This window comes from Populus alba, chromosome 17, assembly GCF_005239225.2.
Source record: "Populus alba chromosome 17, ASM523922v2, whole genome shotgun sequence".
NCBI classification, from domain to species: Eukaryota; Viridiplantae; Streptophyta; class Magnoliopsida; order Malpighiales; family Salicaceae; genus Populus; species Populus alba.
The window spans coordinates 18758790-18786088 of record NC_133300.1 but is presented as its reverse complement, the minus strand read 5'-3'; the positions used below and the strand labels follow the sequence as shown (position 1 = coordinate 18786088).

General features: G+C 33.3%; 2 protein-coding genes and 1 pseudogene across 2 annotated transcripts; 2 read left to right on the top strand and 1 right to left on the bottom strand.

Moving 5' to 3' along the window:
- Positions 1-67: 67 nt before the first annotated feature.
- On the top strand, positions 68-5748 carry LOC118039400 (putative disease resistance protein RGA4). Its single transcript, XM_073405566.1, is given in 4 exon segments — positions 68-1531; positions 1533-2768; positions 2832-3601; positions 5427-5748. Coding segments are annotated over 4 exon segments (3450 nt in total). The 5' UTR covers positions 68-409.
- Positions 5749-7533: 1785 nt separating this feature from the next.
- LOC118039398 (putative disease resistance protein RGA3) lies at positions 7534-11144 on the top strand (annotated as a pseudogene).
- Positions 11145-16683: 5539 nt separating this feature from the next.
- LOC118039391 (patatin-like protein 2) lies at positions 16684-18831 on the bottom strand. The gene is made up of 6 exons (XM_035046082.2): positions 18552-18831; positions 18098-18279; positions 17661-18009; positions 17267-17569; positions 17001-17173; positions 16684-16908 (listed from the first exon to the last, which is right to left on the bottom strand). Exons 1-6 carry the CDS (start codon positions 18690-18692, stop codon positions 16845-16847), a joined length of 1212 nt encoding a protein of 403 aa, XP_034901973.1. The 5' UTR covers positions 18693-18831; the 3' UTR covers positions 16684-16844.
- Positions 18832-27299: the final 8468 nt, after the last annotated feature.

Here is a 27299-nt window from a genome sequence, read left to right as displayed (position 1 = left end):
CCCGTTGTCATAATTGATGTGAGAGAAATACACAGTTTGCTTACGAGAGATGAACATAGCTTGTCATGTCTGCACCGTGTGGAGCCCAAGCGACTTGGCCAGCGCTGGACGAAGACTTTTACTAACCAATAAGAAAACACAGCCACGTTCCTTCTCTGAAACTGCAGCGAAGAGATCACTCATAATAAAATGGATCCCATCACATTATCAATCACTAATAAAAAGAGATCGATAGTAGAAGAAAAGCTCATCACCATACACTTTCACCGTTGCCATTTCTCATCTCATACTGCTCTTTCTACTCAATATTTACTTTATCGTTTCTTGCTCACATCCCCCGCTTTTAGTTTTCCTTGCACCTTCTCTACTTCTTCTCAACATCCATTTCTTTTCCATTCCAAGACAAGCTATGGCTGATGCAATTGTTTCTGCTCTCGCGAGTACAATCATGGGGAACTTGAATTCTTCAATTCTTCAAGAGTTTGGACTTGCTGGGAGCCTAGAGACTGATCTTGAACATCTCGAGCGCACGTTCATAACTACTCAAGCTGTGCTCCAGGATGCAGAGGTGAAGCAGTGGAAGGACCAGGCTATAAAGGTGTGGCTCAGACACCTCAAGGATGCAGCTTATGATGTTGACGATTTGCTAGATGAGTTTTCCTTTGAAGCTCAGTGGCATCAGCAGCGAAGAGATCTCAAAAATCGACTAAGATCCTTCTTTTCTATCAATCATAATCCTCTTGTTTTTCGACAAAGGATGGCTAATAAATTGAAGAATGTTAGAGAAAAACTGGATGCCATTGCCAATGAGAAAAACAAGTTCAATTTAACACCACAAGTTGGGGACATAGCAGCTGACACCTACGATGGGCGGCTTACCAGCTCACTCGTGAATGAATCAGAAATTTACGGAAGAGGCAAGGAGAAAGAAGAACTAGTCAACATCCTGCTCTCTAATGCAGACAATCTCCCTATTTATGCTATCTGGGGAATGGGGGGCCTAGGAAAAACAACACTTTCTCAAATGGTCTACAATGAAGAAAGGGTTAAACTGCAATTCAGTTTGAGGATCTGGGTGTGTGTTTCTACTGATTTCGATGTAGGAAGATTAACAAGAGCCATCATAGAGTCCATTGATGGTACTTCATGTGATATTCAAGAATTGGATCCCTTGCAACAACGCCTCCAACAAAAGTTAACTGGAAAAAAGTTTTTGCTTGTATTAGATGACGTGTGGGATGATTATGATGATAGGTGGAGTAAATTGAAAGAGGTGTTAAGGTACGGAGCTAAAGGTAGTGCTGTGTTAGTAACTACGCGTATTGAGATGGTTGCTTGTAGAATGGCGACAGCTTTTGTCCTGCACATGGGGAGATTGTCTGAAGAAGATTCTTGGCATTTGTTTCAACGGCTTGCATTTAGGATGAAGAGGAAGGAGGAGTGGGCGCACCTGGAAGACATTGGAGTATCAATAGTGAATAAGTGTGGTGGTGTTCCTTTAGCTATAAAGGCACTCGGGAACCTAATGTGGCAAAAAAAAAAGGGAAGATCAGTGGAAAGCTGTCAAAGAAAGTGAGATTTGGGATCTAGGAGAAGAAGGAAGCAGGATTTTACCTGCTTTGAGGTTGAGTTACACTAATCTATCACCACATTTGAAGCAATGCTTTGCGTATTGCGCTATATTTCCAAAAGATCACGTGATGAGGAGGGAGAAGCTGGTTGCTTTGTGGATGGCAAATGGCTTTATTTCTTGCAGAAAAGAAATGGATTTGCTTGTCATGGGTATTGAGATATTCAATGAACTAGTGGGCAGGTCATTTCTGCAAGAGGTCGAGGATGATGGATTTGGCAACATAACATGTAAAATGCATGATCTTATGCATGATCTCGCACAATCCATTGCTGTACAAGACTGCTATAACACCAAAGGCCATGTGGAGATGGAAATTCCTAAAACTGTTCGTCATTTAGCTTTTAACTACAGACGAGTAGCTTCTCTTGAAAAAAACCCTCTCAAAGTACATTCTCTGCGCACATGTCTTTCGGTGAATGCTGATTGGATTCAAAAACGCTGGGGAGAGGGCTCTTCTAGTCCAAAACATCGAGCCTTGAGTTTAAGATATGTCCGGGCCAAGAAATTACCAAGGTCAATTTGTGATTTGAAACATCTAAGGTATCTAGAAGTGTCATTCTCCCGGATCAAAACACTGCCTGAAAGTACAACCTCTCTTCAAAACCTCCAGACACTAGATCTGAGAGTTTGCAGACAACTCATCCAATTACCAAAAGGTATGAAGCACATGAAAAGTCTTGTCTATCTTGACATCACGGGTTGTGGTTCACTTCGATTTATGCCTGCTGGAATGGGGCAATTGATATGCCTGCGAAAACTTACCCTGTTTATTGTGGGTGGGGAGAATGGTCGTCGCATAAGGGAGCTGGAAAGGCTGAATAATCTTGCTGGTGAATTGAGTATCGCAAATCTTGTGAATGTTAAGAATTTAAAAGATGCCAAAAATGCCAATTTGAAGTTGAAGACAGCTCTTTTATCATTGACTTTATCTTGGGATGGGAATGGAGATTACCTTTCTCACTTTAGGTTATTTCCGCCATCACCACAAAGAAAGAGTGTTATTCAGGAAAATAACGAGGAGGTCCTTGATGGGCTTCAACCTCATTCAAATCTGAAGAAGTTGACGATATGGGATTATAGAAGTTCAAGATTTCCTAATTGGATGATGAACTTGAACATGACGCTACCAAATCTGGTAGGGATGGAGCTATCAGCATGTGACCACTGTGAACAACTTCCACCATTGGGCAAACTACAGTTCCTCAAGAATCTTAAATTATGGGGATTGCTTAGTGTGAAGTGTATTGACAGCAATGTGTATGGAGATGGGCAAAATCCATTCTCATCTTTGGAGAAGCTGACTTTTGAGTACATGAAGGGATTAGAGCAATGGGCTGCGTGTACTTTTCCTCGCCTTCGAGAATTGAAGATAGTCTGTTGCCCTTTGTTGAACGAAATACCAATTATACCCTCCGTCAAAACATTACACATCCATAGAGTGGATGCTTCGTTGCTGATGTCAGTTAGGAATCTCACTTCTATCACCTCCCTTCATATAGGACGACTTCCAAATGTGAGGGAGCTTCCTGATGGGTTTTTGCAAAATCATACCCTCCTTGAAAGCTTAGAAATTCATGAGCTGATAGATTTGGAGTCTTTGTCAAATAGGGTATTAGATAGCCTTTCTGCTCTTAAAAGCTTGAAGATTAGGGGTTGTGATGTACTTGAAAGCTTGCCAGAGGAAGGTCTTCGTAACCTTAATTCCTTGGAGGTTTTAGAGATATAGTCTTGTCGAAGATTAAATTCTCTGCCAATGAATGGGCTGTGTGGCTTATCTTCTCTTCGCAAGTTATCTGTTGAATATTGTGATAAATTCACATCTCTATCAGAGGGAGTGCGGCATCTGACGGCGCTTGAGGATTTGTACCTTACTATATGTCCAGAGCTGAATTCATTGCCAGAGAATATCCAACATCTCACTTCTCTCCAATCTCTATTCATTTAGGATTGTCCAAATTTAAAGAAAAGGTGTGAGAAAAATTTAGGAGAGGACTGGCCTAAGATAGCTCACATTCCTAACATTAGTATAATTGAATGATTTTCATGTCAAATTTAATATTTATTTTTTTTATTATTGTTTTTCAACCCGATCTAAGAATCAATCATCCAATGAACCATGGAAAGATTTGTTTGTATGAGTAGGATGGATATCTTTCAATTTGTTTCCCTTTACATGTGAGGCAACAATCTAGTGATATAATTGCTTTGCTTGCTTGCTTGCTTCATAATTCTGCATTTTGTGTTGAATAATGTAAGGCTCAGTTTCAATGACTTTTTATGGAGTCCAGATTTCCAGTGCCTGGAAATGGGTTAGAAAAGATTTTTTATTTTCTTGAGCAGGTGTCTGCTCATCCCGAACCTATCAAACCCATGAGTACAACCCAAAACGAATTAGCTCAAGTTATCAAAAACCATAGCCTAAACTTATCAACATTTATCAAGGAAAACTTACGCCTAGCCCAGTATTCATCACAGCCCAAGATCACAATCCCATGCTTCTTTGTTGCATGAAAATCGATCAAATACTTGAAGCAACTTAAAATAAAAAAACTTTTTTTTAATTGTGAGAATGTAGACTAGTTTGTATACATCATAACTAAGCTGGTGATCTTGAAATAGCAACCATTAAAAAGAAAAATTCAAGTCATAACTAACTGAATGCTTCATCATGTAAATCGGCAGGCTTGATAAAAAATTTATTTAAGCACAGATTGTTATGCATTATCAATCCTAAGAATTCAGTCATTCCTACTGTTTTATTTTCCCCCACATGAATTTTTTCATCTCCGTAAATAAACCCAATCCATGCATATATGTATTTTGCAAGCATTAGATCCTAACAAATGAAAGTAGATATAAGACATAATTTCTTTGGAATTTCCAAACAACAAAAACGATTTATTTTTTTGGAATTTATGTTTTTATAAAAATATATGAAAAGAATGGTAAAAGAATGTGTTCTAATACATATTTTTTTTAATGATATCATCGATTTCTTTAAGGATAATAATATGCTAGGTTGATGTGCAAAAATTTTAAAATAATTTTTGATTAACATTGAATGAGAATAAAATATATATTTTTTTTAATTTTAATTTTTTGTAAACTTAAATAATTTTCTCAAATTCATTGTTCTCATATTTTTCATATAAATGTGTAAAAATGATTGATTCATGATTGTTTTTATTGAAATTTATTTTTATGATTGTAATAAGTTTTTTCTTAAAAAAAAATACTTCTGATCATAAAAAAAATATTTTCTTAAAAATAAAAAAGAAATGCATGAATAAGAAAATTAGGTTTTTTATTAGAATTATACTTTTTTTATTCTTTTCAGCTCAAATCGTTATAGAATAAGTTTTCTACTACTTTCAGCGACTTCATCAACTTTGCAATTAAATACATACTTAAATATTGACCAAGATTAATTTTATTACAATAAAAGTCGATATATTATTGAAGCTCTCGTGCCATTAAGCAAATGGTTGCATGGGAGAAAGGAAAAGTTTTAGAGAATACAAACCAAATTAAATTCAAAGAGAAACACAAAAAATAAAATAAAAATTAAGACACTAATTACTCCAAAACAGAACAATAAAGAATGAGCTCATAAGCATGATTTTTTAGTCTGTATGAAGACGTAATTTTACTTAATTAATTGAAACTAATAATATTAAACAAGAGGAGCTAATTGATTGAGTCTTGGATCAAGACGTAATGTTGCTTAATTCTGAATCAATTGGTTATATGTACTTAATTTGCTTGTTTGTATCACTATATCTATTGACTACAGGTTAGCACCTGAACACCAATTACCGATTGCATACGATGATTCATGGGCAGGACTACTGTGGATCGCGAAGCACTCTAATGGTAATGGACCCGAACCATGGATTAATGAATATGCGGATCTCGGGCGGGTTATTTTAGCCGGCGAGAGTGCTGGAGGCACCATAGCCCATTATGTGGCGGTCCAAGCTGGGGCTGCGGCATTGCCTGCCGTGGCTATAAAAAGGTTACTGATAGTGCACCCATATTTTTGGGCTAAGGAGCCAGACAAGTTCTACCGATATATATGCCCAACAAGTTCCGGGGCAGATGATCCAAAATTATGAAAAGAACAACAGATATAAGAGAGAAAGGAATCTAAAAAGAAAAAGATAACTCTTAAAAGGAATGTTATCCACAATGGACAAAGTGAGTTACATTTTTTCCTAGAAATAGCGGGTGACTTATTTATTTTTAATGGCAATTGTGGTCCACTTAAGTTGTTATCGTTAATTTTCTTTGTTGTCATTGTATTTGTTTTGTCAAAATTTTTGTTGTTATTGTAAAAGTTGTTATTTTTAATTGCAACATGTAATATTTCATTAATTATTTTTAATAATATGTTATTCTATCAATATTTTTAATTTAATGTGCTAATTTTTTTTAAAATCATTTTTTTCTTCCCTGATTTCCTCATTTTAGGTGTAAACAAAGTAAAATATCATAAAGTAAATATTGCATGCTTATATTTAGTCAACTAATTTGGTTTAATTAAAAAAAAAATACCTTTTTAAAAGCCAACTTTAATAAAGAACAACAATAAAAAAACCCTAAAATAACCCAAGTTATTTTATAAATTAATGAGAAATCTTGTAGAAAATAAATAAAAACATAATGGAGTTCAATATTTAATTAAATAAATGCTGAATGACAACATTAAAAAAACACATGAGTTCAGAAAAAGAAAAAAAAAAGAGTAAGCAAACTCAGAAAAATCTTCCTGAATTAATTTTTCAAACTCACAACTCATAAAATTCTAGACCCGAACTCAATATAGAAGCTCAATCCCTAATTAATTTAATATTAAATGAAATAATAAAAAATAAATCAATTTTTAAAATTATCTTAAGCAAAAATAGCAACATAAAAAAAATAAGAATCAAATTTGATAGAAAACAATTTGAGGATTAAATCATAATAAAAAAAAATTTAAAAATTATCTCAAATAAAACAAATAACAATCAAAAGATTATGAGTCAAATATGGCATATGAAAAAATTATAAGAGGATTAAATTGAATTTTTTTTTTAATTTTATAAATAATTTCAAATAAAATGAATAATAATTAAAAAAATAGAAACTATATCTGAAAAAAATTGAATTGCTGCCATAAAAAAATTAAAGAATCAGACATGAAAATTGAAAAGATAAAAAGAAAAAAAAGTTTATTGTCACTATACTGGAGGTTTGGTATCCACACACGTTCTCGTAGATAAAAGGATTGCCAAAATGATAATGTTGTTTTGGAAGCCACCGTTTAACAATCATACTACCCAATCCTAAAATGGTGTTGAGCAGCCTCACATCTCATCAATTTTTGAATAATATTTATATTTATTAAATTATCAATTAACCTCTAAATTCATTAATTATAACAAAAAATAAGGATAAAAATACAAACAAACCCGTACATGCAAGTTATAAAATTCTTGAAATGAAAGGCACTTGAGTAATTTTATTGTGCTTTAAACATTGAAAAGTCTAAACAATACCTTGATGCTACTTCAGCGTTTTTTGCTTTTTATGACAAGATAATCATTATACTATGCAAAGAAATATAAAAGTCCCAATAAGCAGGCAAATTATTTTTGTTAAAAAAAATAAAATAATAATTTTATTCTTGAAATTCACAATAAATATGATTCTAGAGCTACAGTAATGGGACTGTACAAATTAATTAAATTTGGTTTTTTATATAATTTTGCTTCGTAAATTTGCTGCTCCGGGAAGCTTAGAAATCCTTGGAAAAGATGGCTACTGTTGTTGTTGTCATAATTTATTTGCTAGTCAAGTCTGCACTGTGTGGAGCCCAAGCGAGTTGGCCAACGCGGGACGAAGAATTTTACAAACCAATAAGCAAATTCAAGTAGACAAATTCTGTCTTCAAAACACAGCCATGTTGCTTCTCTGAAACTTCAATAGCAGAAGAAAAGCTCATCACCATACACTTTCACCTTTGCCATTTCTCATCTCACACTGCTCTTTCTACTCAATATTTACTTTACCGTTTCTTGCTCACATCCCCTGCTTTTAGTTTTCCTCGCACCTTCTCTACTTCTTCTTCTCAACATCCATTTCTTTTCCATTCCAAGACAAGCTATGGCTGATGCAATTGTTTCTGCTCTCGCGAGTACAATCATGGGGAACTTGAATTCCTCAATTCTTCAGGAGCTTGGACTTGCTGGGAGCCTAGAGACTGATCTTGAACATCTCGAGCGCACGTTCATAACTACTCAAGCTGTGCTCCAGGATGCAGAGGTGAAGCAGTGGAAGGACCAGGCTATAAAGGTGTGGCTCAGACACCTCAAGGATGCAGCTTATGATGTTGACGATTTGCTAGATGAGTTTGCCATTGAAGCTCAGTGGCATCAGCAGCGAAGAGATCTCAAAAGTCGAGTAAGATCCTTCTTTTCAATCAATCATAATCCACTTGTTTTTCGACTAAGAATGGCGTATAAATTGAAAAATGTGAGAAACAAACTGGATGCCATTGCCAATGAGAAAAACAAGTTCAATTTAACACCACAAGTTGGGGACATAGCAGCTGATCATACCTCCGATGGACGGCTTACCAGCTCACTCGTGAATGAATCAGAAATTTACGGAAGAGGCAAGGAGAAAGAAGAACTAGTCAACATCCTGCTCTCTAATGCAGACAATCTCCCTATTTATGCTATATGGGGAATGGGAGGCCTAGGAAAAACAACACTTTCTCAAATGGTCTACAATGAAGAAAGGGTTAAACTGCAATTCGGTTTGAGGATCTGGGTGTGTGTATCTACTGATTTCGATATAAGAAGATTAACAAGAGCCATCATAGAGTCCATTGATGGTGCCCCTTGTGGTCTTCAAGAATTGGATCCCTTGCAACGGTGCCTCCAAGAGAAGTTAAATGGAAAGAAGTTTTTGCTTGTATTGGATGATGTGTGGGATGATTATGGTACTGATAGGTGGAATAAATTGAAGGAGGTATTAAGGTCCGGAGCTAAAGGTAGTGCTGTCATGGTAACTACGCGTATTGAGATGGTTGCTCTTAGAATGACAGCAGCTTTTGTCAAGCACCTGGGGAGATTGTCTGAAGAAGATTCTTGGCATTTGTTTCAACAGCTTGCATTCAGGATAAGAAGGAAAGAGGAGCGGGCATGCCTGGAAGCCATTGGAGTATCAATAGTGAAGAAGTGTGGTGGTGTTCCTTTAGCTATAAAGGCACTAGGGAACCTAATGCGGTTAAAAGAAAGTGAAGATCAGTGGATAGCTGTCAAAGAAAGTGAGATTTGGGATCTAAGAGAAGAAGCAAACGAGATCTTACCTGCTTTGAGGTTGAGTTACACTAATCTATCACTATATTTGAAGCAATGCTTTGCTTATTGCGCTATATTTCCAAAAGATCGGGTGATGAGGAGGGAGGAGCTGGTTGCTTTGTGGATGGCAAATGACTTTATTTCTTGCAGAAGAGAAATGGATTTGCACGTCATGGGTATTGAGATGTTCAATGAACTAGTGGGAAGGTCATTTCTGCAAGAGGTCGAGGATGATGGATTTGGCAACATAACATGTAAAATGCATGATCTTATGCACGATCTTGCACAATCCATTGCAATACAAGAGTGCTATACGATAGAAGGCGATGGGGAGCTGTAAATTCCTAAAACTGCCCGTCATGTTTCTTTTTATAACAAAGAAGTAGCTTCGTCTTCTGAAGTTCTCAAGGTCCTATCACTTCGCTCACTTCTTTTGAGGAATGATGATCTTTGGAATGGATGGGGAAAGATTCCTGGTCGAAAACATCGAGCCTTGAGTTTAGAAAATGTCGACGTACAGAAATTGCCGAAGTCAATTGGTGATCTGAAACATCTAAGGTATCTAGATGTATCAGGCTCCAGGATCAAAACACTGCCTGGAAGTATAGCCTCTCTCCAAAACCTCCGGACACTAGATCTGAGAGATTGCACTAATCTCATCCATTTACCAAAAGGTATGAAGCACATGAGAAATCTTGTCTATCTTGACATAACGGGTTGTTGTTCACTTCGATTTATGCCTGTTGGAATGGGGCAATTGATAGGCCTGCGAAAACTTACCCTGTTCATTGCGGGTGGGGAGAATGGTCGTCGCATAAGTGAGCTGAAAGGGCTGAATATTCTTGCTGGTGAATTGAGTATCACAGATCTTGTGAATGTTAAGAATTTAAAAGATGCCAAAAGTGCCAATTTGAAGTTGAAGACAGCTCTTTTATCACTGACTTTATCTTGGCATGGTAATGGAGATTACCTTTCTTACCCTTGGTTAGCTGTGCCACCGCAACAAAGAAAGAGTGTTATTCAGGAAAATAACGAGGAGGTCCTTGAAGGGCTTCAACCTCATTCAAATCTGAAGAAGTTGAGGATATGTGGATATGGAGGTTCAAGATTTCCTAATTGGATGATGAACTTGAACATGACGCTACCAAATCTGGTAAAGATGGAGCTATCAGCATTTCCCAACTGTGAACAACTTCCACCATTGGGGAAACTGCAGTTCCTCAAGAGTCTCATATTGCGTGGAATGGATGGTGTGAAGAGTATTGACAACAATGTGTATGGAGATGGGCAAAGTCCATTCCCATCTTTGGAGACACTGACTTTTGAGAACATGGAGGGATTAGAGCAATGGTCTGCGTGTACTTTTCCTCGTCTTCGAGAATTGAGGATATTCGATTGCCCTGTGTTGAACGAAATACCAATTATACCCTCCCTTAAAAAATTAGAAATCCAAGGAGGTAATGCTTCGTTGCTGATGTCAGTTAGGAATCTCACTTCCATCACTTCTCTTCATATTGAAGGGATTAACGATGTGAGGGAGCTTCCCGATGGGTTTTTGCAAAATCATACCCTCCTTGAAAACTTAGACATTTGGTGTATGCGAGATCTGGAGTCTTTGTCAAATAGGGTATTAGATAACCTTTCTGCTCTTAAAACCTTGACTATTTTTGATTGCAAGAAACTTGAAAGCTTGCCAGAGGAAGGTCTTCGTAACCTCAATTCCTTGGAGGTTTTAAAGATAGACTCTTGTAGAAGATTAAATTGTCTGCCAATGAATGGGCTGTGTGGCTTATCCTCTCTTCGCAAGTTATCTGTTGTATGGTGTGATAAATTGACATCTCTATCTGAGGGAGTGCGACATCTCACTTCTCTCCAGGATTTGTATCTTTTTGGATGTTCTGAGCTGAATTCATTACCGGAGAGTATCCAACATCTCACTTCTCTCCAATCTCTAAGAATATGGTACTGCGAGGGATTAGCTTCTTTGCCAAATCAGATTGGATATCTCACTTATCTCCAATCTCTAGTGATCTATGGCTGTCCAAATTTGAAGAAAAGGTGTGAGAAAGATTTAGGAGAGGACTGGCCTAAGATAGCTCACATTTCTAAGATTAGTATCAATTAAAATTGATATGCAAAATTGTTAAAATAATTTCTCATTAACATTGAAAGAGAATAAAATTTGTATTTTCTTAGTTTTAATTTGTTGTAATTGTTTAAATAACTTTATCAAATTCATTATTGTTATATTTTTCATATAAATATGGAAAAATAATTCATTCATGATTTTAAAAAAAAAAAAAAAAAACTTGTATACATATTTTTATTTTAATCGCTCGCACAATAAAGTATATAGAGCATCAATACAAACAAATTGCAAATCGAAATCTAATCCATCCAAACAATAAACTTACTACAAAACAATGGAAAACTTCCACTTAGCAGAAGCCGGCTAGAGCATAAAGACAACTTGAGTAATAATTCAAGAATATTGTCATTTAACAAAAGCTTTAAAAATGTCAACTTAACAAAAGTTTCAAATATAAAATGATGATTGTTCAAAATATCACTTGTGAGATATGCATAAAAAATAATAAAAAATTCACCTTAAACTAGCTTTAATGAAACTATTTTTTTATAACAAACAATTAATTTATTAATGTCATAACTCAATTTTTAAATAAAAAAATAAATGGATAAAAATATATTTGAGAATAGAGTTAAGACAACATAAAATTTGAAGTTTGAGGATGGATTTATTAAATTTGAGAGTTAATTGGTCAATAATTGAAAAATTAATAAGTTGGAGACTTTAATTAAAAATTTAGATTAGTTTAATTAATAAAATCAGATGCTTAATTAAAGAATTAATAACTTTGAGGACTTAATTAAGTTTTGATTTAATTAATTAAAAAAAATCAGGGGTTTAATTCAAAAAATACCAGAGTTGTGGGCTGATTAGAGGTGAAATTTCAGGAGATTAAAGACTAAGGAACATAGTGAAATTGTGGATTTATTTTAGGAATTTTAACTGATTTTTTCAGGGATAATTTTGAAAGAATTAAAAGTTGAAGATTTAATTAAAGATCAAATTGAACAATCTGGAAATTAAGGATTGTTTTGTAAACAGTGTTATAATTTAGGGATTGAGTTGAAATTAATCGAATGGTAAAATTAAAAGAAATTTTTTATTACTTGAAATCCAATTGTTAAATTTTAAAAAATCAGGGGGTCAAAATGAATATATCCATTTCTGCCGAAATGAAATGGGCCTAGACCAAATCATCCCATAACCCCACATTCATAAGAAAAACGCACGGGGTTTGCCAAAGCCTAGCACAAGACTTAATGTCTTTGGCCCGTGAACAATTTGCAAAAAATGGTCTTTGAGACTCTGAAGATTAAACCAAATTCTTTAGCTGGAAACACAAAGACAAAGGAAAGGGGAAAGGGAGCTGATCTTGACGATAATTAATCTTGAGCCAAGTCTTCAATTGTATTAATATGATTAATTAATTAATTTTTCGAAGAATAGGATTACATGATTTGAATATATATATATATATATATAGCTTGAAGAGAATTAATATAAAAACTATGATCTTAGGACATTAGGTTTTTGGATGTGACGATATTGATTTATTGACAAAAAATAAAATGAAAAACTATCAAGTAATGTATTTGAATTAACAGGAGAGAGTTTATATTATTATTAAAATATTATTTTCTTTTAATTTCAAGGAGAATGGAAATATATAATGAAATATCGATTGAATAGCAATTAGTTCTTAATTAATAAGTTCTTCCCGATTATGAAATTAACTTGCGAAATTATGATACAGTCAAACAATAAAAAATGCTTGATTCTAAATATTATTTTATTAATAAACCATTATTTTTTTTTAATATATCTTTTCAATTACATGAGTCGACGCTGCCTTTTACGAATTGAAATTCGCACATTTTTAAAATAACATCTGATTAAATATTATTTAAATCAAAGCATATTATATTTTAATGTGCGTGAATTTACAAAAGAAATATTCTCAATCCAATGGGATGAAATTGGACCTCTAATGATCTATTCAACGCCTAATCATTCTAAACCGCAAGTCTCAACTGCAAGTCGCTTATGGTTCTCTAATTTCAACTACGTAGGACTAATTTCAACTTTTCCAAACTAACTTAACCAAATGATAAAAAAAACAATCACATTAAAATTTGTAAAATTCGTTAAAAAAAAAGATATGAAGGATGCCTCGATCACTTTTAAAATTCATTAAAAAAAAGTCACATTAAAATTCAGCATTTTCAAATATATATAATTTTAAATAATCATTTCAATATAAATCTTAGTTTATTAAATGGGATTTTAAAAATAAGTTTTTAGTATCTAGAAAAAAACTTTATAACTTGAAAACTTATATGTATCATTACTTTTACATGCCAAAACTTTAATTTTATCTAGTGAAGAACTCAAAATTATATAGGATTTATACTTGTTATTAATGATACCACTTCAAAAAACAATTATTTGGTGAAGCTTCGTGAATGATTTTATACTATTACAGTATATGACAAAACATTTTAAACTAATAATTTTAAATTTTAAATTAAGACATGACAAACTTAAATTTTTAAATTAATACATGAAAAGTTCTTTGATATGGAAATATATATTATATTAGTACTTTTGGCTACATATTGTAAGATTCCATTGTTTTTGATAATATTTTTTTTACAATTTTTATTTTTGCACAACCTTAAAATTTATAAATGCAAATGAAAAATACTGATATAATATTTCAGTTGGTAAATTACAATGAATTTTACCAACAAAAATATTCTCTTGCTATTTCTATTAGTAAACACCGATGAAAAATATTTACTCGGTATATATCAAGAGGATTTATATCAAGAAAAGAAGAAATTAAAAAAAAACAAAAAATACGATGATATGTCATTTATATGACAACATTACCAACGATACTAACTCGTTTGTAAAATTCATTTGTAAATTCATTGGTGATATTTAAGAGAGCTTTGGAACTGTAAAATACCAATAGATACATCAATAGAATAAGTTCATCGCTATATTCCAAAGAAATTTGGGATTGCTCACTTTTTAAATGCATTGTTCATGTTGTTAATTACATTCGGTATTTTTCTAAGAACTCTAAAATTGTTTACTTTTCAATTATATTATTAATTACTATTCTTTACAGAAAGAATCTTTAACGGACTAAAAAGTCATCGGTAATATTTGAGGGGTTTTTGAAATGTTTTTATTAATTTTAATATTATAGACAAAATTATTGATAGAATGATTAAAAATATTAATATTTAATCATCTATTAATAAAAAAACTCAATTAAAATACTAGAATCATTAATTTCATAACAAACACATCTCTTCTTTTTAATCTTCTCTCTTTATCTTTCTTCCTCTTTCTCTTCTGTAAAAAACCCCAATGCCCCTCTTTATCTTTCTATCTCCCCTAAACTCCTTTTTTTCTCTTCTCCTCCACGCACAAGTATGTCTTCTTCTACTCTCTTCTTCTTTTCTCTTTTCAGTTTTTACTTTTTTTTTTGTTAATTAACATACTTTAGGGATTTTATTTTTTATTTTTTCTCTTCTCAGCTTCACTCAAAACAAAATTAAGCTCATTTATTTTTGTTAATTAAAAATACTTCAGTAAATTCATCGATGATTATATTACAGACAAACTTATTGACACACCACAAATTACTGACAAGAGTTTTTTCGATAGCCTGTTTCTATCTGTAAGCCTCCTAGTAAAATACGTACAGACAAACTACGGGTGTAAATATTAACATAATTTTTTTTTAATAAATTTAAAAATTCTAGTAGTGTTGAATGCAAATGATTCCATATATGCAAATTCATTACATAATATAGGATCTTATTGCATAAATTTATTCATTTGAAGGACTATATTGTAATTATACTAGTATTTTTAATGAATTATATATTACATCATAATGAAGTAATACTGTAGAGGACTATAAAGGACCAAAAAAGGCTTACGAACAAAATTTGTAACCAAAGATAAAAAGTTTTAAGCACTACTGGTACTGAACTCAAACTTGGTAAAATGCCACTAACAATCATAACATGCACCTCACCTCAACTATATATATTTTCTAACTTTTTCCCCCTTTTTAATCAAGCTATTCAATAGCCTAATTAGAAAACATTAGGCTTTTATATAAATAAATATAACTTTTATTTTTCTAGTTAGCCAATTTTTTTAGCATTAATTTTGATATAAAATCTCAATTATTATAAAGAAGAAGAAGACATTATATTTGAAATTAAGGTAAAAGTATATTTTTTTTTATGTTGGAGAGAGGAGAGATAAAATTATCGGTTGACACAAATTCCAACCACAAAAAAGAAGGTCAATCTTGGTGTTAATAATTTCTATTCATGCACCTCACCTCAACTATTTTTTTTTAATTTTCTAAATTTTCCCCTTTTTAATCAAGCTATTCAATAGCCTAATTAGAAAACATTAGGCTTTTATATACATAAATATAACTTTTATTTTTCTAGTTAGCCAATTTTTTAGCACTAATTTTGATATAAAATCTCAATTATAATAAAGAAGAAACATTATATTTGAAAATATGTTAAAAGTAAATTTTTATTTTTCTAAGATGGAGAGACAAGAGATAGAATGATCAGTTGACACAAAATTCCAGCAAAAAAAAATAAAAAATAAATCAATCTTGTGTTAATAATTTCTGTTCGATGAGGAGAGTTTGATGGTAGTGATTTTTTTTTAAGGCCCTAACACTATGGGCTACACAAGCTCGTGCACCTAACTTAACTTTTTTTTTTTTTTAAAAAATAAAACCTTTAGCATCATATTTTTGATGAATTATTTATTTATTTATTTTTATCAATTTTCTTCTTTAATATTAGATTGATTTTGAATTAATCTTTATTTTTATTGTATAATTAAAATAAAAAAATGTTTTGAACCCATATATATATATATATATATATATCATGAGTTTGACGAGTTAACTTGGGTTGACAGGAATCGACTTAATATGTCATCGTCTCAATGTTTTTTTAAAAAACAAGTGTGAATATTTTTTTTCAAAGTCAAACCTCCTTTTAACAATCATCTAGGTTACATTTAAACCCGCATATCTTGATTTTTGGTGTCATTTTTTATTTTTTGATTTTTTTTCTTGAAACATATTAAGTCAACTAGATCATACCTGGATACCTTTCTCGTAATTTAATTGAAAATTTAAACTTGAAAAGAATTCGAGTTGAGAATTTCAAATTTAACTTGTTGAACTTATTTAATAAAAATATCTAATATTTTTTTAAAAATATTATTGTAACTCTCAATATATTAAGAAAAATAAAGTAGTTCCATTACCAAAAGATAACCATAAAAGGTTTAAAAATGCGGGTGAATCGTTTAAAAATTTACCAAGGAGAAACTTGACCACTTGGAGACGAATATATATATACAGAATAACTAGGTAATTACTAAATAATATTAACATAATCAATCAAAGAAATGAATATCAGCTTTTGCTGGGAAACGCAAATATTTAAGTCTGGTTGAATTCTATGATTCAATATTCAAGGTATGACACAATTACATTGCATATGTTTCAAAAATAAAAAATAAAAAAATTACATAACATTACAAATCTAGGATGCCATGTGCATAGCATCTTTATTCGAAGACTATCTTACAAAGTAATAAATTATTTCTTCCAAATTTTATTTGCGTCTAATAATTTAATTTTCAATAATAAAACAACAAATGAATAGTCAAATTATTTATTAATCATGTCTTTGGAGTGGTAGCTTTAATTTCCAAAAGCTGACTTAGCGTCGCGAAGATGCTTTTCCCTCGAGAGTAATTTGGCCAACCTGCACCAACAAAACAAAAACTTAATAAATAAATAAAAGAAGACAAGAATAATCAAGATGAAACAAAGAGTATATTATTCACTCATTTATACTTTCTGAGAGCCTCTTCATTAGTCATTTTATTGATAGGTTCAAAGACTCCAGTAGACAAATTCACCCTTGAAACTGGCTTCTTCAACAATTCCTCGCCCACTTTCACAAGATTCTCCAAATTCTCTTTCGTGGCAACATCCACAGATGAAAGCGTTCCAGTCAATGTGTCATCCTGCATTATTTTTTCACAAGTATTATAAGGTTAGATTTCCCCACTTTGCTTCATGAATAAATATATATATTGGATAACATGATAAGTAAGCACCTGAATTCGAAGATAATTTTCCTCAGAGTTAAGGGCTTGAAAAACAGTGGAGATATGAAAATCAACCATGTCAGCACTAGCTTGTGTGAAAACATCCACTAATGGAGTAGAATGATCACTAGTCAACCATCCCAAGAGACCCCATTTAGCTGCTTCTTCTGCATCATACTTTTCTTCTGATTTTGCTGTACCAGTGCCCAGGGACAGGACTAGAAAGCGGCCATATTCCATCGGGTTCATGCGGTAGGAGTCAGGTCCGTCCCGATTGATTGCTTTTGAAACTTCACTGATGGCAACTAAAGTCTGATCAAATTACAAAAGAAATGAATGATATAAGATTCTTTATTAATAGAAGCACAAGATGCGTTTGAAGATTGATAAATCATAAACATACTGGATTGTTTGCTGCCACACCACCATCAATAAGATTGAAATCTCTAACTTTGCCCGATGGATCTTTGGTTTCAAAATAATGGGCAGGAAGATAAGTCGGGGCAGCTGAAGTTCCAATGCAGATATCAGACAAAAGGGCATCCGTTGATGGGTTATTCTTCACATTATAGGTAGAAAAGATAGTTGGCTGGAGGCGCTTGATGTCAAAAGTTGGGATCACAATATTTGTCAATGTCTGGTGCAGCCATGTATCTCCCAACTTTTCCTTGACAATACTATGCAAGAATTTCCCATCATACTTTGGTCCTCTCAGAGTCTTTACCAGATTTGCAGCCGAGGCAAACGGAGAGCTATTAGCACACAATGGTTAAAAATTAGTATCTTCATGGATAAAAATCAGTTGTAATGCAATAATTCATCATCAGAATTAATTGTCACCTGTCTTGAGGAAATATTTTAGGGCAGTTCTCAAGGTAGAAGTCATTGATGTCTTTAGCAGCAAACAAAGGGCGGTTTTGCTTATTCGGTGCAGCTAGCATAGCCGTCACGAGGCCGCCAGTGCTAGTCCCTGAAATCACATCAAAGTAATCCGCAAGCCTTGCATCTGCACCATCCAGCTTCTGTAAATTTGAATAGAAAAGCTAATCAGTGATACAAACAGGAGATAAAACTCTAAGTGTGTGCAAATAAACGAACATCACAGTTCTATATATATATATACACACATTGATGCATGTAAAACTCTTTAGTGTTAAACTTACGTCACGCATTCAACTTAATTGTTTTTATTATATATGATCATGTACCCGAAAACACAAAAGCACGCAAGATCTTGCATGTCTATTTGACATGCATTAGTGTACGTGCTAAAAGAGCCCGTTTTCTTTACTACCTGAAGCTCAGACTCTAAAAAGGCAAGGATAGTTCCTGGTATAATGCCTCTTATTCCACCTCCATCGATGCTAAGAACAGTGATCTGGTTTCCACGAGTTGGAAGTTGAAGGGGAGATCTTGGAGTTTGCATGTTAGCCATATTAAAAAACAAATGCTGAAAATGTAATGAGGGAATCAAGAGACCTAGGAAGTGGAAGAGTTGAAGAGGTTTATTGTAAACTTTCTGGGAGCTTGATGAGAGATTGCTAGTATACTCAAATGTAGTTTAAGTGTTGTAACCCTGCAATCTGCCCAAGGGGGATGCTGAGGTATTTATGGACTTCTAACTCTTCATGGTGTTTGGAATTTTCAACAAATTCCCAAGACTTTCATCACCCAAATTTGACCATTCCGTAGTTTCCTGGATGGGCCGGGAACAATTTTGAATGGATCCTACTTGTCTGTACTTATCACGAACAGTTCTTAGCTGACACGGTTCAAGTTGGACCACTTACAAATTGGGTCCAAGGGTACAATTGAACATTCCAAATTCTCAAATCTAAGAAAGCAGACACTAAAATTAGAATGGTAGGTATTTTGCTGGCACTAAAAGTTAGTTGATGAAGATCATTAGTGCAACTGGTTGGATTTGAACATGTTATTTCCCCCAATTTGATTCCTAATGGCCATTAAGGTTTAGTTTAATGCTTTCTTTTGGTTAAAGACTTCAAGCATCTATTTTTGAAGAAACAACTCCTGTTAGCATCAAATTGGGATTTTGCGAAAGTTATAACCAAAGGGACAGACGAATTCATGTCAGAAAAAGGACATTGCTTTTGGACAAAGGGATATGAACTCAGATTTTTAATAGCTTTGTGGGTGAAAGAACAAAGGACCAAGCTTCGTGATACGTGTCTTTGCCGATGACCGATCAAACAAAACCATTAATATAATATTGCATTCAAGGAAAATTAATTGGATTATCACACTTAGAATGTGCGTGTGATTATCAATTTGCTCATTTCGACTTTTCATTACATCGTCACCTTCCAAGCTTCATTTTGTTTGCGTCTATTCAACATTTTCTGAACTTCCATACACACCGTGCCTAAAAGGTGATTTCAATGGATCGAAAACAATAATTAATCTGAAGCAAAGTCTTCAATTGTCTTGATAGGATCCTAACTGCCTGTTAATAATACAAAAATTAATCAACTCAATAGCTTTTTAAATTTAAAATTTATACAATCACACATTACATTAATTTTTATTAATTAGAATCTGGATGATAATATTTAAATTTATGATTTCTTAGTTAACTAGGTTGTGATATCATAACAAAAAATATTGCAAGATATAGTGGCTTCAATTCATTTTTTCGTATTATTTTTTCTATTGTATGAGACCGTCGCCTTTTACGAATTGAAATTCATATATTTTGAAGTCGGACATTTGATTCATTATTTAGGGTTTGAATCAAAGCATATGATTTCAATGTGCTTGATTAACAAGAAAGTGCATCAATCTAATAAATAAATATTTTCAATCCAATGGGATTTTTATCAATCATGCCACTAAGTTGCATCACCTAATCATTCTAAACTACAATTCACGTGTAGTCTCAACTGCAAGTCTCGCAACATATATTATTCTTTCTAGTTAACTAGCATTTGTTTTTCTAATTGCATGGATAAGGAAGACGCCACTGAAACACTAATGGATGATATTACTGATGAAATGAAAAAAATTATTTCTATAGATAATTTTTATTCATGAAGTAAAATAATCACTGGCAGATTATTATTGTAAACCCCCATAGAATTTACTCTCGATAAAATTGTTAAATTTTGTAGTGATTTCTACATCTCCACATGCTGATTTACCCAAATGAAAAGTAATAATATAGAGATCTGATTGCAAAGGTTATTTATCATAAAAACTAAATTGTTATTTTTATAAAAATACAAGGACCAAAATGACTTCCTAAATAACCAAGGTTTTAAACAAAAATAAGATTCTTGAATATTATAAGTACTGGAATGAAACTTTGTGACATATCCAATTTTTTTTTCACAAAAATGACATCACCTAAGAGCTTTTTATAATTTGTATGTTGTGATAAAAAATACCTCTAATTAAAATTATTAAATATTTAAAATAATTTTAAGAATTTTCTAATCTATTTCTGATATTTAAATATCAGCCTATTTATATTAATTATCATTTGAATTTCCAGTCCAATTCCATGTCAAGGAATAATTCAGTACCTGAATATTCAGTACCTGGCTGTTTGTTTCATCACCACATATCACACTAGCATGAAGTTTCCATGCATGAAAATTGTTTGTTAATTTTTTCAAGACAAAAGGAAACGCGATGGTCAAAATATTGTTCCCAGCAGCCTCACAGAAGGATAGGGTTTGAGGTCTCAAAGAAGAAGACGCTAACTTACGGTATCAAAGACCTTAGAGAATCAAATCGAAGACTGCTTTGCTGGAAATTAAATCTAAATTGGTTTTCTAGGATAGATACAAAAATACTTTCGAAATCTTTAAGTATATATTAATTGCAATATTCCTTGGTGTATTCTTTTGCCCTTCAGCACATTTTTGGCTAATTTCTTAGCATCATGATACAATTTGTGCTAGGAGGTTTCGTGTTGCCCAGTACTCCTCAATTTGTTCCAAGTTAGACCGGCTGTGCTTTGAAGATAATGTTAACTGATCGTCGAATGGAGACCAATTAACAAAAGATTGCTCAAGTTGAAGCACAGAGTTATGCAAGGAATAGTATTTGCTAAGAACATTCAAAACTTTTGGATTCGGAAATCAAACAGCATAGTCTTTAATTTTCCTTTACATGACCACGTCACGTTAATACTAATAAAATTTCATGCACTTAATGTCGAAGCCAAAATTAATACTTGAGAAAACTTGACTGGTGATCGATCTCGAGGATTATATAAATTTGACATGCATGTACGTTGTTAAAGGTTTTAATATAAAATTATTATTGAAATCACATTTAATAAGTTAAATTTTTAAATAAAATTCCTGTGGTTTACATGATCATGTCACGTTAATACTAATAAAATTTCATGCATATCATAAACTTCCTTAAAACCGCATCCCGAGGAGAAATTTGCACAATACAATGCACAATTGTTTTTACTTTTTTTACTATTTATTGTTTTTTAATGTAAAAATGATTCCATTTATGAATTAATGCAGCGATCTGATTGCATAAATTTATTCATTTGAAGAGCAATCTTGTAATTATATTAGTAATTTAATTAATTATTACATGATTATGAAGTAATAATGTAGAGGACTATAAGGACCGAAAAAGACTTTTGAACATTACTGGTACTAAACTCAAACTTTGTGAAATGCCACATTATACTAAAACTAGAAGACATGAGGTGCACGGTTCATTGCATATGAATATATGCACCTCTCTCTCTCTCTCTCTCTCTCTCTCATATATATATATATATATGTGCGCGCGCGCGCGCGCAGGGGCGGAGCTAGAATTATTTGTTAGGGGAGGCCAAAACTAATATAATAAGATATAATAATTATTTTAATTTATTGTACATGAGTTGTAAAACAAAACCTGTATAATTTAGTTTTATTCAAATAACTTACAACAAATATATAATGATCTTTATATAAGGTAAAAGGTTTAGAGCAATATCAAATTAAGTCAAAGCAATTAAGTTAATTTCATATTTATAATGTATCTATCACTTTAATATTGTTGATATTTTATACCTATCAAATATAAACATACAAAATATAAAAGAAATATTAGCTAAAGCGAAGCATTATTTATGTTTAATAAACTTTGAAATAAAGCAAAAAATAATAAAGAATCAATTCTTTTTAGTTTGTTCATTGTTCAATCTAAAATCAAAACATATATTGTAAGAAAAAATTAATAATTTTGGTGGCTCTGCTAAAAATAAAACATAAAAAAAAAGATCTAAGTATGATCAAAACAAACCAATAAAATATATTTAATTAATTAGAAAAAAATCACTATAACAAGAATTTAAAAAACAATCAGTAAAACTAGCAAATTTAAAAGGAAAAAAAAGAGCAAAAAGAATAGAATTATAAAAGAACCTTATCAAATTATTAACTAACATCTCAAAATAAAACAAAAATAGATTTTAAATTTAAATTATCTTTTTTTATTTGATGAAAAATAAATAAATTAATAACTCTGCTTTAATATTTTTGTAAAAAAAATTTACTCATAATTTGTATTTTTATTTTTTTACTTGAGACTATACCCTACAACTTTATATTAGAATAAATTAATAACTCTGTTTTTTATTTCACACCTTCATATTTTTTTCCTTTCCACGTAGTTCAAGAATGAATTAGGAAATCAAAAGTAAAGTGATAATCAATTACTGTAAAAAAACCCATCAATATAACACCCCTCCTCTTTAAAAATTAAAATGTCTTGAGGGGGGGCCCGAGCCCCTGCTTGCCCCCCCTCAGTTCCGCCCCTATGTGTGTGTGTGTTAATTTTCTAACTTTTGTTTTCCCTCTTCAATCATGCCCTTCAATAGCTTACGCTTTTATATATACAAATGTAATTTTCTTGCTCTTAGCCAAAAAAATTTAGCACTAATTTTTATATAAAATCTTGATTATTATATATTAAAAAAGAAGATATTAATTAGACTTGAAATCATGATAAAAATACAAGAGATTGGTGACTAAAATATAAAACATGAAGTGAATTTATGACTAACCCCATATTAGTAACACCTTTTATTTTGGTTAAAAAGTTTTTTTTTTTATTCTCTGAGTTATAGAAAGGAGAGAAAAGGTGGTCGGTTGACATCAATTCTAATAATAAAAAATATCGATTTTGTTGTTGATTGTAACATCCCTCATTCCGGGATAAAACGACAATCTCATGTTGTTGCTACCCAATTTTTGACCCATGTTTTTGATATATTTTCAAAAAATCCAAAAAAAATAGAGAAAAATAATGAAAATCCAAAAAATATTTTTTTTTTTATATATTCTCGTCATTTTAGCATTTTCAAAATGAATTTAAAAAGAATTTAATTTTTCAAAAGATTTTCAAACGCGTTCGACTTTTCACGCGTCGTTTTTAAAATCATTGATTTTCCTCATCGAGTTGACGTTGATATTGCTCGTTTTCAAAAAATACAAAAAAATAAGAAAAATCAAAATTTACAAAAAAAAAAAAAAAGAAGAAGAAAGTTAAGGGACCAATTTTGAGACCGAAACAATATTTTTGTCTATGCATAGAGAATTTTGAATATTGGAAGGAGAGGCAACCTAAGAACTTTTTTTTCTTCACCCGAAACCAGCCGCTCCCCCTGGCCCAAGACCATTTTTTTTTCAGCTGAAAATCAGGCACCCAGCCCCCCACCCAGGTCTTCTTTTCCTTGTTTCCAGCCGACCACATACGCTCCCTCTCACGGTCATCAATATACAGCAGCTCCCCCTCACCATCTACTCGGACGCTCCCTCGCCCTATGCAAAACGAAGGCAGCCGCTCACCCAAGACAGCCCCTTAGCTCTTTGATTTTCTTCTCCCCCCTCAGCAGCCGGTTTTCACTACTCCCCTTCATCACCATATTTTTTTTCTTCTTCCCTAACACAGAGCCGACACCTAGAGAAAATCCCAAACACAGCCCCCCCTTCCCCGGAGTTTGATTTTTTATTTGGTCACCCGAAACCAAGCCGGCCTTCCCCCTGGTTTTGAATACTTTTTCTCAACACCGGCCCCCATCCTCTGCTTTTTTTTTGTTTTTCTTTCAACACCGGAACCATTTTCTTCTTCTCCAAACAGCCGCCGGTCATCTCCTTCTCCTTTTGAAATCAAAAGCCAGCACCACCCCTTCTCCCCTCATCATAGTTCTCTCCCGTTTTTTTTCATCCCTCACTGTCTCCCTCGCCCCTCTCTCGGCCACGCCTCTATTTTCGGTTGAAAATCAGAGGGACCTTCCCGATTCCCACAAATCTTCCCCTCTCAGCCGTTTCTCCTTCAACCGATTAGCAGCAGCCCTTCTTCGGCCGGCCGGCACCAGACCATCCTCCTCCGGACCATTGGTCTCTCCTCCACCACAGAGCAGTCCCCATCATCTCCTCAGACCACCACGGATCTGCCCCCAGTCAGCACCGAAGGCATCCCCTTCTTGCAACAACCTCGCCGCCACCGATCTCCAACCAACCCGCCAGCAGCTACGCCGCCTCCTCACTTACACCGCCCGATCTGCCATCCTAAGCAAAGGAGAAGAGTGTCGCACGTGTGCGGCGGCGGCGATCGTCCACCCTCAAGGAAAAATCGGAATATTTATTCCTGGCAAATAAGGAGAGACAAGGAATTCTTGTCTCTATATATGAAAAAAAATGGACTGGGAGTCGCCACCTAGTATTCTGGTTACTAGGAACCTTAACTGGTCTTTAGAGATCGGGTACGGAGACTGGTTGCGTAAAGGGAAGGTATTAGCACCCCAACTACGCCCTACCTAAGGTAGGCTGCATTGTTTTAATGTCTGATAAAATCTAAGGTCTTGTTTGTGGGTTTTTTTTTTTTTTTATTATTGTTCGGAATACGCATTACATGTAATGTCATATCCCAAGTTCTATAAAAAAAAAAATAATAATAAATTAAATATCCGGAATATGTATTACGTATAATGTCATACCCTAGATATTAAAAGATAAACAAAATAAATTTTTTTGTTGTTTTTTGAAATTTTGGCCAATATTCTCTTGACTTTAATAAACTGGTTATTAAAGCCAAAATGCATGCTAAAACATTATTGTTTTTTTTTTTTTTTTATGAAAAATACAAAAATGATTTTTTTTTTTGAGACATTTGGCCGTATGCACAAAAACATTTTTTTCTCTTTTTTTTTTAATTTTTGTTTTTTTGTATTCTTGAAAAGCTGAAAACTGGGTATTTCAGTACCGGATTTATATTTTACGACATAAAAATATTGCTCGATATTAAATCAAAATGACATAAAAACTACGCGGAAATATTATAAAATGCTGAAATAAATATTTTGATTTTTTTTTTTGAATTGGTCGGGTGAACAGTATCATGTGAACAGTACCACGGGACAAAAACGGGGTATTTTAATACCGGATTTATATTTTTACGATGTAAAATACAGACGATATTAAGCAAAATGATAGAAGAAAATGTGCTAAAAAAAAATATATATATAAAAATTATAACAACAAAAAAAATAATAATAATAAAATAAAAATGGGCCGGACCCGGCCCAAATGCATGGGCCGGGCCGACCAAGCCTATTTACATGGGCTGGGCCGACGGCCCAGCCCAGACCCAAACGGGCTGGTTACTGTGCATCAGCACAGTAACCAGCCCTTCGTTATTTGCAGAACGTGAATTAATTCACGTTCTGCATGAAGGCGCAGCAAATCATAAACAAAGCGAGGCAGAGGCGGGGCAACAGGATGGCGTACCTGCGGTGGTGTCGAGGCGGTGCTGCTGGCGGCGGAGGCATGGTGGCCGGCGGTTTTCCTTCTCTCTCTCTCCTCTGTTTTTGTTCTCTTCTCTGCCGAATCTCTTCCTTCTTCTTTTTTTCTTTTTTTCTTTCTGTTTCTCTCGTCTCTCTCTACCCTCTTTATTTCGTGGAATCCTTCTCCTACTCCCCCTCCCTCTTTTTTTTTTGTTTCAGTCCCGTTCCCCTGTTTTTATAGGAAAAAAAACAGGGGGACGTCACGGTGGGGCGGCCAACAGTGGCCGCCCCCCTCCCAACTATCGAAGTGGCCGACAAAAGTATGTAAGTGGCTGAATTGTAGGCGTCTTATTGCGCCAAATCCGGGAAAGAAGTTCGGCGAAAAGTGGAGAAGAAAAAAATTTCTTCTCCCCTGTTGTCTGCGTGCGCAGGGAAGAAGACAAAGGTGCCGTTTCAAAACGGCACCGTTTTGCGTTTTCTCTTTTTTTTTTTTTTTAATAAACAGTGCGTGAAACGACGCCGTTTTGGTCAAAACGCGCCGTTTCATTTAAAAGGAAAAGGCGGTAAAACATGTCAGATTCAAATTTCGTCCCTCAATTTGCGCGCGTTTTACGATTTCGTCATTGGTCTCGGATTTCTTCAATTAAGTCCTTAATTGGCCATTAAACTTCATTTTTATGCAATTAAGCCCCTGATTTGACCAAATTAACTTCCAAAAATTATAATTTGACCCCAGAAAATTAATTTCTTCCAATTAAAGCCCAAAATAACTCCAAAATCAATTGTTTTTGCAATTAAAACCTCTATAAATTCAATTAAACCTTCAATAAAATTTAATTGAGTCCATAAACTTCTAATTTTGCATTTTTCTTCCACACATTGAATTTTCTTTATCATCGGGGCTCTCATCAGTCAAATGATATACTGTCAAAAAATTAATTTTTGATTTTTGAACATCCTTAATCAATTTTTTTTGAGCATTTTTAGGGCGCTCTGACATTTTTTCACTGTTATATTTTTTAATAATATATTTTTTTGAATTTTTTTGTATTTTTTAGGTGAGGACCCAAAAATGGGTTACAACAAAGAGGACGAAACCCAAAACAACTGACCCGAAAGAACAGTCCGTCGAGAAGAGGAAAGAAGACAGCGGTTCACAGATCAAAAAAAGAAAAAATCCGAGAACGGATCTGGCCTAAAATAGACTTGCTGGTTGCGTTTCTTATTGTTTTTTTCAGGTCAACACTTGCGAGGAAAGGGCGAGGGGAAGGAGTCGAT